Source organism: Babylonia areolata, chromosome 18 (assembly GCF_041734735.1).
Source record: "Babylonia areolata isolate BAREFJ2019XMU chromosome 18, ASM4173473v1, whole genome shotgun sequence".
Classification (NCBI taxonomy): domain Eukaryota; kingdom Metazoa; phylum Mollusca; class Gastropoda; order Neogastropoda; family Buccinidae; genus Babylonia; species Babylonia areolata.
In genome coordinates, this window is record NC_134893.1 from 52,961,925 (window position 1) to 52,981,322 (window position 19,398).

At 42.9% G+C, this 19,398-nt stretch overlaps 2 protein-coding genes across 6 annotated transcripts in view; one reads left to right on the forward strand and one right to left on the reverse strand.

Moving 5' to 3' along the window:
* The window catches only part of LOC143292897 (uncharacterized), a 14,487-nt gene extending 8,430 nt beyond the window's left edge, over positions 1-6,057 (forward strand). For all 3 annotated transcript variants that reach the window (XM_076603570.1, XM_076603572.1, XM_076603573.1), the window contains exon 6: positions 1,903-6,057. In XM_076603570.1, the coding sequence (XP_076459685.1) occupies positions 1,903-2,078 (176 nt within the window). In that variant the 3' untranslated portion in view covers positions 2,079-6,057. The remainder of the gene's footprint in view (positions 1-1,902) is intronic.
* A 323-nt stretch (positions 6,058-6,380) lies between these two features.
* LOC143292896 (lens fiber membrane intrinsic protein-like) lies at positions 6,381-17,834 on the reverse strand. 3 transcript variants are annotated; one of them, XM_076603569.1, is made up of 4 exons: positions 17,328-17,834; positions 12,239-12,495; positions 7,708-7,881; positions 6,381-7,107 (listed from the first exon to the last, which is right to left on the reverse strand). In XM_076603569.1, exons 2-4 carry the CDS (start codon positions 12,438-12,440, stop codon positions 6,815-6,817), a joined length of 669 nt encoding a protein of 222 aa, XP_076459684.1. In that variant the 5' UTR covers positions 12,441-12,495; positions 17,328-17,834; the 3' UTR covers positions 6,381-6,814. The 3 variants fall into 3 exon arrangements, with proteins under 3 accessions (XP_076459684.1, XP_076459683.1, XP_076459682.1); XM_076603568.1 differs by having other exon boundaries at positions 6,386-7,218; positions 17,304-17,828; XM_076603567.1 differs by having other exon boundaries at positions 6,388-7,218; positions 17,328-17,826.
* Between the last annotated feature and the right edge of the window lie 1,564 nt (positions 17,835-19,398).

Genomic DNA, 19,398 nt, shown 5'->3' on the forward strand with positions numbered 1-19,398 from the left:
ATTATTATTAGTAGTAGTAGTATTTTTATGTATTTATCTGTTTTGTTTTGTTTGTTTTTGTTTTTTGTTGGGGTTTTTTTCTCTCAAGGCCTGACTAAGCGCGTTGGGTTACGTTGCTGGTCAGGTATCTGCTTGGCAGATGTGGTGTAGCGTATATGGATTTGACCAAACGCAGTGACGCCTCCTTGAGCTACTGATACTGATACTCAAAGAAAAGCCATTTGACGGGACAAGATTTTAACATTGCCACACAGACTATGATGAATGAAACTGCAGATATTGTCTGCATATCTCTCATAGTTAAAACCTGCAGAGAGTTTTAATGTATGACAGTGCATCTGTCATTTTTTTTCTTTATCCCAACAAATGTCTGAAAATGAAGCTCTTGCTCCCTTTTTCTTCTGAAATGGGCTCTACTTCAACACGTTTTCCTCCCCTTTGTGTGTATGGATCAGTTCACCTGTCAGCATAGCTCATTCAGCTTGTGTCTGTGTATTTTTCTCTTACAAAGTGAGATCTGGTCCCATGTCTTGGTTTATATTCTGATTAAAAGAAAAACAAACAAACAAACAAACAAAAACCCACCCAGACCACTTTGCTATGTTCAGTCAGGATTGGACAAAATCATCAGCCCATTATATTGACAGGCTACTACATATGTGAATGCCTTTCTGTGCACTTTGATCTTAAGAGTTAACGACCACGAATCTATAAATAGATATACATCTGTGGTTAACAACTCATTCTTGTTCAGTTGCCTTTCAGTTATTCTTGATGGCAGTTATTTCCCTTTGTGCTTTGCTGGCTATGTTTTGATGTTGGAAGTGTTCTTCAAGGAAAAATTGGGGGTGAGGGGAAAATAGACCTGAAATTCAGCATTTAAAATTTTACTCTATTTTACTGGGTTTTTTTCTTTTTCTTTTTTTTTTTTAGAAAACAAATTTCAAAAACTCTGGAAGACAACTCCAGTATATTTTTCTTTGGAGTTTGGCTTTCTAACTGTGGATTAAAAGAACTTTTTTGCCTGATTGGTTGTACTATGTCTGTTGAGGGTTACTACTTTTTAGTAACTTTTAATCTAAAAGTGAAGTGAAATAAACACAAGCAGGAACAACGCAAAGAAAAGCAAGCGAAAATACTGCTCGTGCCACAAAAAAATAAAAAATGAACACAATAAAATTAAGATCCATAATTTAGGGATAGTCACATTTATTCAACATCATCCTGCTAACTGAATCCACTGAAATCTTCGTCTTTAATGTGTAGGGATTTGATTTATAAAACGTGAACAGTTAGCACACTATCGTGAAGCTCATCCAAAAATTCATGGACAGAAATCATGATTTTGGTGAGCTGAAAGGCAGCTAAGAATAGACGAGAACGTGACACTCCCGGGGTCGTTAAAATCCTCAAATAAGCCACATCATTGTATAAGCTGCAGAGGTCAAAGCAGGGGTAAAAAGTCGCGGCTTATAGACTGAACATTACGGTACTTTGATAGCTCCCTGTGAACTGCTGGCACTGGGACTATTTCAGTTTGGTTCAGTTACAGGGACTACAGTGGACATGCCTTGGTGGTAGTGCAGGGGGAGTAATTCCACTAAACCATTGCAGATATTGGGGCATTTTGATGAATGAAAACATTGGCTTAATTGGGCATGGAACCATGACCAAATTAAAACAAGCCATGTTGCAAAACAAAGAAGAAACTGTGCAAAAGCTTCACACATTTCTTTCGTCGCTATTCTGCTACTGCTACTACAACTGCTACTATCTCTGCTACCACTACCTTCATCTTTTCATTTTCATTTGCATGTGGAAGACCCTAGGGTTGAAAGTCATTGCTTTTTCAACTCATTTTGTATTTAAAAGAATAATAATATTTGTTTTGTTGGCTTCCAGTCCTGCTGAGTATTCGTTTTCTTCTGGATGATCCCAATCCTGATGACCCGCTGGTGCCAGAGTTGGGGATTCTGCTGAAGAAAGACCCAGCAGAGTATGACAGACAGGTTAGAGAGGCCACGCGGCAGTTTGCCATCCCCCAGGTGGACTGGCAGAGCGATGATGACGATGTGTGAAAACACTGTTTTGTTATGGGGAGCTTCTCTTGACATGGGTTACAGACATATCAGCTGGGACACTGTTGTGTGAAAATGTACATTTTTGTTATGGAGCTTCTGTTGATATGAGTTAAAGATGTATAACCAGTGATGATGCAGTGAAAATATGTACATTTTTGTTATGGAGCCTCTGCTGACTTGGGTTATAAACATATTGCCTATAATGACGATGTATGAAAACATACAGTTTTGTTATGGAGCTTCTGTTGACATGACAAGTTTAAGATGTATCACCTGTGATGATTATGTGTGAAAATGTACATCATTGAGAAGCAGCTTCTATTGATGCATGAGTTGGACACATGTCAACCATTAACAGTGAGGATGGTAAGTGAAAATGCAAAGTATTGTGCAAAGTAGCTTCCGCTGATGCATGAATCAGAGATATCAGCCATTAAGTATGGAAACAGTATACATATTTTTGTGTGAAAACGCACACTTTTGTGAAGCAGCTTCTGTTGGTGCATGAATCAGAGACATGTCAGCCATGTGAGCATGGTGTGTGAAAATACATACCTTTCTACAGCAGGTGCTGTTGTCAACATAGGTCTAAGACATTCCAACCATCAATCATGTCAACTGATCGTTTCACAAGCCAACACATATCAAGGTATATGTGCTTCAGGCAGTCTGTATTACGTAGCTTTTAAGGTTTTGTGGTTGTCTTGTGAATTGTGCCTGACACAACATGCCGGTGAGGGATGGAGGGGGGTGGAGGAGGGGTACCTTGTGATACGGTGGGGGAAGGCACTGTTACTCTTCTTTCTTCTTCTCTTTGTCTGCCCTTCTTGTCTGTTTGTCTCTCTTCCATTATCACTTTTCTGGGAAATAACTTTGGAGATTTCTCTCTCTCTCTCTCTGTCTCTCTCTCTCTCTCTGTCTCTCTCTCTCTGTCTCTCTTTTTTTTTCTTTTTCTTTTTTTTTTTTTTTTTTTTTAGAGTTTTAACCCACAACACTCTTTTTCTACTGGCAATAATTCATGTATTAGCAATGATAATTGTTAAAGCACCACATACTAATTGGCTGTCTTTTCATTTTATTACCAGCTAGTATTAGCTTTAGGTTACAGCATAAATGTGTTTATACAGGTATGGTTGTATGATCCATGTGATTTTTGTTACAAAACTCTGTGATACTTAGTGGAAGACAGTTATAAATTTTGATTGTGATGTGTTTACTTTGCTCTGTTTGACAGAGTCTGTGAGGGGAGAAAAAGAGAGAGAGAGCAAGAGAGAGAGAGAGAGAGATTGTGTATGAATGTATTTCGGTGTATATATACATACATTTGACAACACACAATTTTTTATGGACTTTTGTCTTTTACATCATTAAATGAGCAAATTGTGTTCCTTTTATTATTATGACATTTATTTTTGGTTTGTTTGTTTCATTATATATATTTGTATTGAAAGCTATAACTTGTGTCTGATGAATCCATTAAAACAAATTTTGTTATCCACATGCCTGTGGAATGAAAGGATTTAATCAAAATCTTGAGATGCTCAGTTCTGTTTTTGAACAGCTTTGCTGTTTATTATACAAATTTTACATCATTCTGGTTTCTCATCTGTTTACAATAAGAGAAAATAGTGACACCATTCTCAGTTTGCTAGAAAGAGTCATGCAGAATAATTTCAGACAAATGAATACAAACATATTCTTGTTCACCATCCACACTCAGATATTAGCATATGTAACAAGCAGTCTTCTTGCTTCCATAGCCCATAAACGAGTTGTTTCTTGACTTTAAAGACCAGTGGATGTATAACATGCTGAGATGAAAACACACTCGTTTTTAAAAAGAATGTGGATATTCTGCTTCAAGAGTTCCAGGGTGCATTGTAATTAGGCCACTTTTATATGGGGAATTATTGCTTTGGCATGCAAACAACAAATTGTTTCTTTGTAATGCTCAAACATCTCAAGACCATGTGATATTCACATATGTATTTCATTCTTCGTCTTTCTTTAACATCATCTATGATGTTTGTTGATGATGTTTCAGTTTCATTTAAGTGAGAACAAATCAAACCTAATCACAGTGCATAGGGATAGTTTATCTTGGAAAAACTGTTCTTCAAGGCCAGTCCACTAGTTTTGGAAAATAAGCGCAGTCAGAATGTATACATTAAACTCTTTTTTCCTTGTGACTCTGAAGCTCCATTACAGTCAAATGATTACTAATTTTTGATTATTTGAACCTTAATCATTACATTAATCATAAGCCACTTTCCAATCCAGCTGTTGGTTTTCGAAAAGAACACATGCATTTGAAAGAGAAACACACACTGAACTCATTTTCATCATGGGTTCACAGACAGAAATGGACAAAAAATATGCCATTCTACAGACCAGAGATAATGAATATATTTTGTTGTATATAATTTGCATAGCACTGGAGAAAGAAAAACAAACCAAAAGTGTGATAAAATTTTGTAACATTTTAAAATATATACATATTTATCATTGTAATCTTGCCTTCACTTGTATACATAAGTTGCGTTTGTATTAAACTTCACCACAGATTGATAAACAGTAAAAACAAACACACTGCAGATCTCCTTGGATCTGTTCCTGGGATCATCACAGTTCTCAGGACGGATTTGGTGAATACTGAGTTAACAGAGTAAATAACTATGAGAATAATGTAACAGTGGATACTGAGTTAAAAGGGTAAATAACCATGAAAATAATCATTAATGTAACACTCAAAACAAAACCATCACAACAAACAATCTTCCAGCCTTAAACTGAATGGAATATCTAAATGTGATGCAAAAATGTATCACATCTGGAGGCTCTGGATATGATTTTTTTTTTTAAAGCAGTTACATTTATAATGCTCAATTTGAGTCTCTTGAATGAGACAAATGTTAAAGTAAAACAACCACCACACACCACATGATGTAATACGCATTATGTTTCCAGTGCTAACAGGGTGTTGTTGTTTTTTCAAAACTGCAATCATTTTGCTGCAATGTGATATCTGGGTTAAAATTAAGAGGAAACAACAAAGCAGCATTCTTTGAATTTTAACATACTGATCGTACCAGTGTGTGTGTGTCACTCTGTGTGTGTGTGTGTGTGTGTGTGTGTGTGTGTGTGTGTGTGTGAGCATCCATATATGTATGCACGCATACACTGAGTGTGTTTGTGATTGGTGTAAACCGTTACATGCACTTGTTTAAATCATGAATGAAATAATTTTATCAGAAAACTTACATACAATACATCACAACATGGTATGCAAATTAAATATCACAGAATGTCATTTCTGCTCTCAGAAAGTAATGCTGTTACAAGAATGTGTGTTTTGTTGTCGTTGTTGATTGTGTGTGTGTGTGTACGCGTGTGCATGTATACTTGCTATGCAACAAGTACAGTAGCTGCAGCTGCAGGCATAAAAAAAACACATGTCAAATCAGTGATATCACAGCTTCTCAGAAATATGATCTGAACAGTCCACTTTTACTAACAGTACGGTCAGTTGAAGTGTGGTTCCCCCCCCCCCCCACCCCCACACCCCCAATTATCCAGTAAGTTTTTTTTTCTTTCCCAGCACTATCGTTAGTCATTGTTCATTTCCCGTCTCCCTTTTTGTGGCAGTGTGATTAATCACAGAATTTCTCAACAGTCTTAGTGTCATTCAATCAGTTATTCACTGTTACGCCACTCTTTCCATATGATCAGTGGCTGTACACATTTTCTGTAAACCAATCTGGGCACACCTTTTAAAAAGAAAACGATGTCTCCTGTGGCAATATATCGATGAAAACCGCAGACTGATTTTGTGGTTTAGAATACTCATATTGGATGGTCTTTCCTCAACAGGAAAATTTGCAGAACAGTAGAAACCAGAAGGGATCTTTTTATCTGCCATAAATGTTTAATGCACGTGTCCATTAAAAAAAAAAAAAAAACAAGCATTAAAAAAAAATCACACTTTAAACTCCATTCTTCTCCAAGATATGAAAACTCACAAAACTCATCCTTGGACCACCAAGAACTAAGATATGAAGATACAAAGATGGGATGATACCACTCTGTAGATAGAACAGATATTTGTTTACAGATACAGCATATTAATTGTCTTCTTTCTTTTGGTTTCATTTTCCGTTGTCATCCTTGCAAATTTTGTGAGAAAAATCTCCTGGCATGGTCAAGTACACACACACATGCAGCACCCGTCTGCCCCTCCCCCGTCTCCCCTCCCCCCCACACCCCCAACCACCACCCTTCCACACACACACACATTCGCACATGTCTACAGCACAGTCTTGGATGGTATGAATACACACAGCACCATGTATGCACACGCACACACACACACACACACATTATACATAATTATATATATATATATATATATATATCACGTCACAGATGCCCATATACACTGTACACTAGTAAAACATTATGTCTGCAGCCGAAACAACCACTGTAGTCATCACTTGTCTTTACATTTTCCACACAGATATTTACTTTGAGACACACAAATGAGAATATCTTTGCAATGAGAATATTGACAATGACTCGTTCGTGCCATGCATTTCAAGTTTTTTTCAATGGTCAAGTCATTCAGCACAGACTGCAGGCACTAAAGAAAGTGGGGGTGGGAGTGGGGCAGGGTACACCACACAACTCTGCAACACCGGACACCAGTAACCCTCACACGGCAATATAAGCCCAGCACATCATGGATGCCCATGGCCCACAGCTTCCAGATAGCTGGGAGGCTGATCACCATTAGCGGGAGGGGCTTGGGGTGGGGGTGGAGCTGAGGGAGTCACTTCAGAGATTGGAGGCAGACGACGCGAGGCGTTGGACGGTTCACAAGGATAGGAACCACCCCCGTCGCCAGGATTGCCAAACTGACCCTGCCCGTAAGGGTAGGAAACACCGCTGACATTTTGTGGATGCTGCTCTTGAGGGATGACTCTGGTGTGGGAGGTGTCGTCGTTGATTGTGATAAAGACCATGACTGCGCCTATCACACACAGGAAGAGGCTGAAGACGGTCAGGCCGTAGGAATACCCCAAGGTGCCCTCTTTGCCTCCTTTTCCTCCATACACTGCTACTCCAATCACGCAGAAGAAGGCTGTATATGTATACCCAACACACAGAAAAGCACTCTCGATATCATCACAAAGCTAACAACTGTGGCCAGCCAACCAGCCGACCAACTGAATAAACATGACAAACAGCTAATGGGCTGTGTGCGTTACACACACACACACACACACACACACACACATAAACACACACACTAATCTGATGTCGCCCAAAAAATGATACTAAAGCAGTAATTTCAAGGAATTCTGAGTAATAGCGACATAAAATGTGGTGTGTAGTGTATGGATCAGTCTGATTGCTTTGACACATCTTTAAAACTGAAACTGAAAAAAATAATCACCACCACCACTTCACACTCCCAGCCTCACCCCTTACACACACACACACACACACACACACACTGCAACACACACACACACACAGAGCAACACAAACACAAACAAACACACACACACACACACACAGATAGGCCGCATCAGCGAGTGATGCTCACATCCCCGGTAGTTCCACTTACAGCCAAGAATGGTGAACAGCAGCAGACTCTTGGACTTCTCGCGGAGATTGGCAGAGGTGGTGCTGGGCTTGAGGAAGGTGTTGGCAATGCAGTGTGAGATGAGACCCGCCAGGGCTCCCAGCATGTAGCACATCAATGCCATTGTCTGCATCGCTCGTGTTGCCTCCATCCATGCTACAGATATGTATACAGGGGGGGGACGGGGGAGTGGGGGACGTCGGCATGAAAAGTAATAAAATTTGCACTGGCTTCTTTATGAGTTACCTTGCATGAGTGAGTGGTCAAAACAAGTCAACAAGAAACCTACAATAGCAATCATTCCATCAGTAGCAGCGGTGGGATAAAACAACAACACAACAACAAAAGCATGTGATCATCAAAACAATCGCAATAATATCTGTATGCAGTGCAAGAAGCTCTTCTTCTTTTTTTCTTCTTTTTTTTTCTTCTTTTTTTTTTTAAATTCTGGCATGCATGCATGATGCATGTATTTCACCATTTAATATGTACATATTTACATGTATACAAACATACATACATGCATGTATATATGTATATGTGTGTTGCTTGCACACACACACACACACACACACATACATACATACATACATACATACATACGTACCTATCTACCTACATACATACTATGCTAGGATGCATACTCATGTATCCATTGCATGCATACAGTCATGCAAATGCACATCTATCCATGGGTACATATATATATATATATATATATATATATATATATATATATATATATATATATATCGCATACACACACAGACAAGTAATATAAACATCTTAGCAGGTAAACATACTTACAAACATACATATATATGTAACCTATCCACAGATGTTTATCTGCTTGGTTTTGACAAACTGATGGGGCGCAATTTTTGTGTTCAAGCACAAAGATACATATAGCAAGTGGATGTATTAAAAGCCGCCCCCCTCCCCCACTCTCTCTGAACCATTACAAACACCTCTCACCCCTACAGACAATCACTTGACCCAGCTCACATGATTAATCTACAAGATAAACAGTATATCAGCCTCATAATTTACGGTGGATACTAATCAGGAAGCTGAAATCCACGGAATCAAGATTACAGTGGACAAGACTGTCATCACCATCTTCAATGTGTACTGCCCTCAAGACAAAGAGCTCTCTTTACAGAGACTAGACATAATTATCATCAGAGAACTGCTTGGTAGTAGGTGATTTTAACAGTCACTCAACCTGTTGGGGTTACAGTGAGAATGACCGAAGAGGAGACGAAGTGGAGGACTGGCAGATAGAGAGCAATCTGCTTCTGCTAAATGATCCACAAGACCCACCAACCTTCTTCTCTCGCTGATGGCTCACCACGACCACCCCAGATCTTGCCTTTGCCACTGAAGACCTTGCCCGAAAAACCAACAGGAAGGTACAAAGACAGCTGGCAGGCAGCAACCACAGACCAGTACTACTGGCCATCAATTTGCAGTATACACCAAGCTATGCCAAGTCCTTTCTCAGATGAAATTACAAGAAGGCGGATTGGGAGATGTTCGCCGGCCTCTCTGAGGAGTATTGCAAGACCATCAAAATGGACGATTGCAACATCTTCAGAGCAACCAAAAACTTCAACCAAGCCATCCTGAAAGCAGCCTCAAAGGCAATTCCACGTGGCGCTCACAAGAACTACAGGCCATATTGGACAGAAGAGCTGCAGGAGCTTGAAGATGAAGTGACAAGGACTAGAGAGGAGGTTGAAAACAACCCAACACAAGAAAACAACATTACTCTCAAAGCCTGCACTGCCAAGTACAGAAAGGCCTTCACCCAAGCTGCAAGAACAAACTGGATGGAGAAAACAGAAAAGCTGAACCTTGACAGAGATGGCAACAAAATCTGGAAACTCACCAAAGCCATGAACAATGAAGAGGCAAGGTCAGCGCCTGTCACGCCTCAAAAAGACCAGGAGATGGTGACAGGGAGAGAGGCAGCAAACTGCTTCATAGACAGCTGTGAGCAGATCAGCAACATCACTGTGTCAGAGGACAGAAAACAACAAGTTCATGATGAAATAAAGAATCATCAGGATGACCAAGACCAACCTGAATATATGGACAGGCCTTTCAAACTGAAGAAGTTTGAAGAAGCCGTAAAGTCTTTGCAGCACAGAAAAACTCCAGGTCCTGACAAAATCACCAACAAAATGCTAAAACACCTTGGCACCAAAGCAAAGACCAAACTCCTTGCTCTCTTCAACAACAGTTGGAAGACGGGGCATGTTCCACAGAGCTGGCGAGAAGCTGACATGGTCCCCATCCACAAGAAGGGCAAAGACAGAGCCAGGGCTGATAGTTATCACCCCATCAGCCTCACCAGCTGCATGGGCAAGCTACTAGAGTGTATGATCAAATCGCGCCTAGTTTGGCACCTGGAGAAGAACAACATCATCACTCCAGAACAGGCAAGCTTCTGCCAACATCATTACACTGAGGGCCAAGTGACCTACATAGCCCAGAAGATCGAGGATGGCTTCCCGGACAAACAGCATACACTGACGGTGTGGACAGACATGGAAAAGGCATACGACAAAGTCTGGAAGGATGGCCTCCGGAGGAAGCTCCAGAAGAGTGGTGTGAGTGGCTGTATTTACCAGTGGATCTCGCAGTACCTGAACAATAGGACGGCCCGAGTCCATGTCAATGGAGCATACAGTCGGAAGAAGACACTGAGAGAAGGAGTTCCTCAGGGAGGTGTCCTCAGCCCTACACTATTCCTCGTCTTTATCAACGACATCATCAAAGATATGTCACGCAAAGTCCAGGGAGCCATCTATGCAGACGATCTTGTCCTGTGGTGCTCGGAAGAACACCTCACAACTGCCAGCTACAGACTACAGCAGGCGCTGAATGTTCTTGAAAGTTGGACAAAACAGTGGCTGGTGACAATTAATGCCAAAAAGACCACTTACACTGTTTTCAGCCTCTCACCCAAAGAACAGACAGCCAACCTGCGCATCAATGGACAAACTCTGCTTGCTGAGAACAACCCCACGTACCTGGGAGTCAACTTTGACAAACGCCTGACGTGGAAGAAGCAAGCAGAGAAAGTACAACTTGCCTTCATGAAGAAGCTGGCAGGAACAACATGGGGCGCAAACAACATGACCCTCAGGAGGCTGTACACTGGTAGAGTCAGGCCAGTGTTGGAGTATGGCATGACTGCATGGGGCACTACGGCCAAGTCCAACTTTGAACGGATCAGCAAAGTTCAGAATCAAGCTACCCGTATCATCACAGGGGCCATGAGGTCTACGCCAATTCAGGAGCTTGAAACCATCACAGAGCAAAGGAACCCCTCCCTTCATCCAGTGCAGCATCCCTGGGGTTGGCCCCAAAGGTTCCCAAAGCGGCCCTGAAAGAAAGTCAGTCCCTCACCCTTGAACACCTCCACACCCAGTTCCCCAAAGAGTTCTGGACTCATGTCTACACTGACGGCTCTGCGACAGATGCCATTCGGAATGGTGGGGCAGGAGTCTATTTTCAGTATCCACGAGGCAGAGAAGAAAATATCTGCCTCGCTACCAGTCTGTACTCCACCAATTACAGAGCCGAAGCAGAAGCCTTGAAAACAGCAGCAGCCCACATCGAGGTCAGCCCCTACGCCAGCCACAAAGTTGTCTTCCTGACTGACGCCCTGTCCATTTTGCAGGCCCTTTGGTCCAACAAGAGATCCAGAACTCAACGATCTGTCCTCCTCTCTCGCCTCCCTCTGCACAAGTCACACAATCACCCTGCAGTGGATTCCCTCCCACTTTAACGTGCTTGGCAACGACACTGCTGACTCCCTGGCAAAGGAAGGCACTACAAAAGAGCAGATGGACAGGTTTGCCAGCTACTCTGAACCCAGGACCATCATTAAGGTCAAGCTGCAGAACAAGTGGAAGCAGCAGCATCCATGCCACAACAGAGCAGACCCGTACTACCTGCTGACTCGTCGAGAGCAGATAGCCATTTTCAGGCTCAGGACAGATCACAACCACCTGAAACACCACCTATACACGAAACTCCGTATCGACGACACAGAGTAGTGCCCCTGCAGAACAGGCAGCCAGACAACAGAACATCTGCTGCAGTCCTGCCCACTCCACCAAGCGCCCCGAGAGAAAACCTGGCCTGACCCAATCCCAGCGGCCCGGAAGCTCTACGGAGGACTGGAGGACTTGCGACGTACTGCCGCCTTTGTCGAGGAGACGGGGGAATCCATCTGACAAGATAATATTATTAAAACAACAACAACAACAATGATAATAATAATACTGACGACGACGATGACGATGATAATAGTAATAATAATAGTAACAACAATAATAATAACAACAAGAAGAAAGCATTTCTACAGTACATTCCACTGGGTTTTAGACCTCTGCACAGTTTAGAGCTGGTTGACCTTGCCGCAGTGCACGATATCAATCAAACCAATCCATCCTTACCATAGTTGTATAATGTAGGTACATATCTCAGTGATCCTTACCAGCATAGTCCCCTGGAGACGCGGTGTCACACAACTGCCCCACGCACATCTCCCACAGACCGAAGTGCGTGTCGCCGGTGGTCAGCCAGTGGTCAGTGGCGAAGCCCACCGTGAAGAAGACGAAGCCCAGGACCAGGAGCGCGTGACCCGCCAGGTACACGTAACCTCTGGACTTTCTGTCCCTGTCTCCGCTCGCCGCCATGATGCCCTGGCGCGTTTCCGGCCGTGCACCGCTGATGCCGTACTATACGGTCTGACTGATGACATCAATAGGAGACGTGTTGTTTATTGTTTTAAATTAATTTCGCCGCCGGTATATTGCGGTTATCTGCATGAACCTGTTTTATCGTCTCTGTATGTTACCGTTAGTGTCTTTGTCTCTAACTGAATCTGTTTGTCTGTCTCAGTCATTCTTGATTGTTGTGAGTGTACGTCAGGTCATCGTAATTACAGTGACTCGATTGATGTCGGACTTGCTCCAGACAGCAGATAAAATTAATTGAGATTTGGAGAGAAAAACATTAACGAAATAGGGCTTAAAATTAGGCCATAAATGACATGTGATGATGAAACGCCACATGTAAATGTGACGACTGAAACGTAGATCTTAAGTCCTGTTGAAGATTTTTAATGCATCCTGGATTACTCTGCGACTGTCCCTGTCTCTGTCCCTGTCCTCGGCACTCTCTCTCTCTCTCTCTCTACGACTGTCCCTGTCCCTGTGCCTGTCGATCCCCGACACACACACACACACACACACACACTTTTCTCTCTCTCTCTCTCTCTCTCTTTTTTTAACAAGCCCTGCTAACTCTTTCAGCTTAGTCTCGGGGTTGGGGTGGGGACGCCATCTGTGTATGGCCGTTTTGTTTATTTACCCCGCCATGTAGGCAACCATACTCCATTTTCGGGGTTGTCCATGCTGGGCCAGTCTTCTTGTTTCAATAACTGACCCACCGAACGCTGATGTGGACTGCAGGATCTTTAACGTGCGTATACAGTTGATCTTCTGCGTGCGCAGTATACACACGAAGGGGGTTCAGGCATTAGCAGGTCTGCACATATGTTGACCTGGGAGATCGGAAAAATCTCCACCAGGCGCCGTCACCGAGATTCGAACTCGGGACCCTCAGATTGAAAGTCCAACGCTTAAACCACTCGGTATTACTCTTGTCCCCGACTCTCTCTCTCTTTCTCTCCGACTGTCCCTGTCCCCGACACACACACACACACACACACACACACACTTTTTTTTGTTTAACTCTTCTTCTTCTGCGTTCACTCGTATGCACACGAGTGGGCTTTTACGTGTATGACCGTTTTTACCCCGCCATGTAGGCAGCCATACTCCGTTTTCGGGGGTGTGCATGCTGAGTATGTTCTCAGTTGTTTCCATAACCCACCGAACGCTGACATGGATTACAGGATCTTTAACGTGCGTATTTGATCTTCTGCTTGCATATACACACGAAGGGGGTTCAGGCACTAGCAGGTCTGCACATACGTTGACCTGGGAGATCGTAAAAATCTCCACCCTTTACCCACCAGGCGCCGTCACCGTGATTCGAACCCGGGACCCTCAGATTGACAGTCCAACGCTTTAACCACTCGGCTATTGCGCCCGTCTTTTTTTGGTTTAACAAGCCCTGCCAACTCTTTCAGCTTAGTCTCTGGGTGGGGGTGGGGTGGGTGGGCACGCCACATGACACCGTGGGTCTGGAACCCTGCAGACGGACTACCAACTGCGGCTAAAGATGAAAAAATCGGAGCATTAACCCTTTCACCGCCAGTCAATTAAGAGTACAAAATTCCTTCGTGGTATATACACAGAAAAGACAGTGGCTAAGAATAGCTGGGGATTCCCTCTGCGATGTATAGAAAATCTTGCCTATCCTACCACCGAACATTAAAGAGCAGTAGGTTCATGGATAACAGACCAATGAAGGGTCACCTTTCAGTGACATGGGTCCTCTGCCACGCCTGTGCTTAGATGCGAGCTTGGCGGTGAAAGGGTTAAGTAAAACAATGCTTTCTCTTCGTGTACTACTGAATTGTCAAACAAGAGTTGTCCGGGTCTTTACATAATTACATGTAGTCATTCTAATAATTATAGCCCACAGTACAATTCAGTCCCAAAAGGAAGTGTTGTTGAAGTGTGTGTGTGTGTGTGTGTGTGTGTGTGTGTGTGTGTTTCTCTGCCTGTCTGTGTGGCCACCACTGACTTGGAGCGGTCTAGTCTGTCTGACTGACTTGCCTTTCTTTGCCCGTCCTCTGACTGAGTGCAAGACAATGACTTTTTATTTTGTTTTTTTGTTTAGGTCTTCCCCTCCGTGTTCCTCCTTCAGCAGTTCCTCGGAGAACTGTTTTAGCAAGGTCGCTGGATCTTTGACATGTAGCCGCATAAAAGTACATGAAGTTTTCTTAATTGATGTCTGCAGATCTTCACAGATGTGCTGCTTAACTGATGGTTTCTTGCACTTGTTCGTTGGCGATGTGACCAGTAGGCCTATCAGTATTTAGTGTTTAGTATCTGGCCTCAGTCATTTCCATGGCCGACTTGAATCAATACAGAAACACTGTCCCCTAATTCAGCCACTCCTGTTCAGTCCTTTACTGACCGGGTTATGAATTATGGTGCGTTTCAACACACACACACACACACACACACACACACACACACACACACACACGCACGCGCGTCAGTGTGCCCTGAAAACACACGAACTGTATCATAATTTGAAAATGACAACAAAAAACAAAACAAAACAAAACAAACAAGAGAGGCAAGGCCTTCAAGACTCACTTGTCATACACTTTTAAAAAAATCCAAGCTTTTTATGTATTGAGTATAATTTCAAAATGTAATGTTTAAGATGAGAAAGATCAGTTTAAAGCAAATTAAGTCCCCTAGCATTAATTACAGAATAATTTCCCTTTTTTACCTCTGCACCAAAACGTTTGCAAAATAAATAAAACTTCCATGCTTAGCAAAAGAAGTTCCTGTTTGATCAAAAAATGATAATAATGACTGCTCTTGTTGTTGGGTCAGAATATCAGATCAAAGTGCCAAGTTTAGAGAATACAAAGAATATGAATAAAACAGTAAATGCAGTTTGCATATAATTAGGCTTCTTTTTTTTTTTTGTGACCATCCCAGAGGTGCAATATTGTTTTAAACAAGATGACTGGAAAGAAATGAATTTTTCCTATTTTTATGCCTAATTTGGTGTCAACTGACAAAGTATTTGCAGAGAAAATGTCAATGTTAAAGTTTACCACGGACACACACACACACACACACACACACACACACACACACACACACACACACACACACACACACACACACACACACACACACACACACACAACCGAAGACCGGGTTAAAACATAGACACAAGTGAGTCAAAAAACCACTGAACGTCAGCCTGCCAAAAGATTTATAGCTGAGATTGTCACCAGAACCAGGACACAACCCACAAATCATGTGAACGACGAGGACCCAGCTCCAGACGAACTCCACACCCTGAACGGTCACCATGATCCCAAGAAGAGCTGCCAGGACCTCCTCAGTCCCCCAGCGGACCAAGACGTCCCACTCGGAACGCCCGAGAGGAACAGCAAGGATCCCTCCAGTCCTCGGATTGCCTGCCACCCGTTGACAGCCAGGGCCTCCCCGTGGAACACCAGACGGACCCCCACCCCCACCCCCAGCCGGACAAACAGCCAGGGCAGCCAACCAGTACCACACCACCCTTTCCGGACCAAAACCTAAGCCCTTGAACAACTATGGGCGTCAGCCAATAGGTCGTTAACCATCAAGTCATTAATTGTGTGTGTGTGTGTGTGTGTGTGTGTGTGTGTGTGTGTGTGTGTGTGTGTGTGTGTGTCGGGGCTCGTGTCTGTTTATGTGTATTTGGGCCTGTGCACTTTTGCTTGTGCTTTCATCATATTATCTGTGAAACGGCATGTCTGTTGCACATCTGTTATGCGTGTGTACTGTGTGTGTGTGTGTGTGTGTGTGTCTGTGTCTGTGTCTGTGTCTGTGTGTCTGTATTTTTTACTTTTATTTGCTTATTTCATTATTCATTATCATTATTGTCTTTTTATTTTATTTTATTTTATTTTAATCTTTTTTTTTTCTTTTTCTTTTTTCTTTTGTGTGTGTGTGTGTTTTGTTTTGTTTTGTTTTGTTTCGTTTATTCTTATCTATTTTTATTTCTCGAAATTAAAGAAAAAAAATTCTTTTTTTTTCCATCTTTATTTATCTTCCCCCCCCCCTCCTCAAGGCCTGACTAAGTGCGTTGGGTTACGCTGCTGGTGAGGCATCTGCTTCAGTAGCAGATGTGCCTGGTGTAGCGTATAGTGGATTTGTCACAAACGCAATGACGACTCTTTGAGCTACTGATACTGATACTGATCGCTCTGCATCTTGGGTCTACTACTATAGTAGGAATTCGTTTTTGAACACAAATCAAAGGATGAAAATGAAAACGTGAGTCAAACATAATGACAAGAAATACGAAAAGAATCTCTCTCTCTCTCTCTCTCTCTCTCTCTCTCTCTCTCTCTCTCTCTCTCTCTCTTAAGCACGTGCGCCGTGTATGTGAGAGAGACAGACAGGGAGAGAGACCGGGAGAGAGAGAGACAGAGAAGTGGTGAAAGAAAGAGAATTAAAGTAACTGAAGTGCACCTTGCAATCGCACGAACTGAATCATGATTTTAAAAACAAACAAAAGAGAAAACAAAACAAAACAAAACAAAAAAACCCACACCTGGGTGGCAGCCTGCCAAAACTGAGGTTTACAGCCGATAACGTCTTTCCTGCAATGACCAAAAGGTCACACACACACACACACACACACACACACACACACACACACACACACACACTAGCCTGTGACACACAAAACCACCACTGCCAACATGTCAACATCAGTACCACCACCACCACCACAACCAGCACATAAACCTACTACCAAACCACTCTGTAAACCCACAACAAAACACAGATCAGAAAAAAAAAAGAAAAAAAAATCAGCAACAACAACAACAACAAGTTTACCTCCTTCGATCCACGTCAGCTTACCTGCCGTTTAAATCACACATGTAGTGAACACAGCCATGTTGGTTCTGTAACTAGAAATGTTTACAATAACCTTGTTCAGTTCTTTCGAATCCTCAGTTGAACAACTGATCAAGAATACACACAGACCTGAAGTAACACAATGCCCAATGATCCGACGAAGCTATATGCTTGCGAACACATTGGCACGGCCCGCACCTGCTTCGCTGTGGTTTGCTTTGACAAGGAAAGGCAGCGCACCACAACAACGCCGTTCACGACTGAAGCACCCAAACAGTGGCATGCCAGTCTGACAGCTCGTACTGCACAGGATCTGTCGTCGAACGCACTCCAAACAGACCTGCTGAGAGATCAAGTGACTGTCAGATCCTCGTTGTTTCCGCGGAACACGTAAGCCCTACCATTCTGGCCCTACATTCAGTCAAACATTCAGCTGTATTGGCCGCAACTGAAAGTTATTCTCAATTTTTTTTTCTTCTTTTTTTTTTATTTTTTTTTTATCAATAGTCCCCTTTGCTGAACAAGGCAGACGGTCTCGCCTGCATGCTCTGTGCACTGGGACCGACGCGGCAACTATGTCGTGACAGAATTTATGTATTCCTTTTACGGCAGCGGATCGATATGGGTCTACGACACGACTGAATGGCACCGGTGTGACAAGAGTTTGGGTTTTACTTTGCTCAGGCAACGTCGAGAGTACACTGACTAAAATGTTGCCAGCGCCTATCGAGTCCTTGTCAGCTGCATGAAGAATATATATATATATATATATATATATATATATATATATATATATATATATATATATATATATATTGGGGGGGGGGGGGGTCTTTCCCACTGATTCAGGAACAGTTTATGCTTCAGTACCTCAGTATAACCCCTCCCTCGATCCGCGCACACACACACACGAACGCGGGCTACACACACACACACACACACACACTGACGCACCCCGAGACACACATACACTCACACACACACACACACACACATACACACACACACACACTCTCTCTCTCTCTCTATCTCACACACACACACACACACACACACACACACACACACACTGACAAACACGCGCGCGCCCGCGCGAACGCGGGCTACACACACACTATACACATAAGGTGGTACACACACACACACACACACACACACACACACACACACACACACACACACACACACACACACACACACACACACACACACACACAGACTGACACACTCACACACACTGTGGCACACACACACACACACACACACACACACACACACACACACACACACACACACACACACACACACACACACACACACACAGAGAGAGAGACCGTGGCACACACACACACACACACACACACACACACACACACACACACACCCTGACACTCTCTCTCTCTCTCTCTCTCTCTCTCTCTCTCTCCCTCATACACACACACACACACAGAGAGAGAGAGAGAGAGAGAGAGAGAGAGAGAGACTCATACACATTTCATATAACTGTATTCATTCATCTACCTATGCTTTTTTTTTTTTTAAAGTATACCATTGAAAATAGCCACCTGGAGATGACGACATGCAGGCAGAAAAATAATTATATGTGCTCGTCTAATATCACTTACAGTGAAAAGACGTTAAACTAAAGAACGAACGAACAAATATATGTGACATGGGTGGCATTCTTACTGTGACACACTCTTTCTGGGGAGACCAGCCCGATGTTCACACAGAGATATCTTTTTGACAATTGAGTATCTTTGGTGCTGACGCACACTGGCACACTCTTCCCTTTCTCATCATTAATATTTTTGGGGGGTAGTTTGCCATCTGCCAACTACCGTTCGCCTTTATATTCTTTTCAAAAATTTAACAAAGAAGAAGGAAAAAATGAAACCAAAAGTAGGCGATTACGTAATATTTCGGGCGATATGCAGCACCTGCACATACAGCGCACATAGTGCGCCGTGGTGGTCACGGTGGTGGTGGAAGAGCAATCACTGGCGATAAAATTGTGTTAATTCGAGGTGAAGAGTAATTATCAAATGATATATTCGACCTCAAGAGACGATGA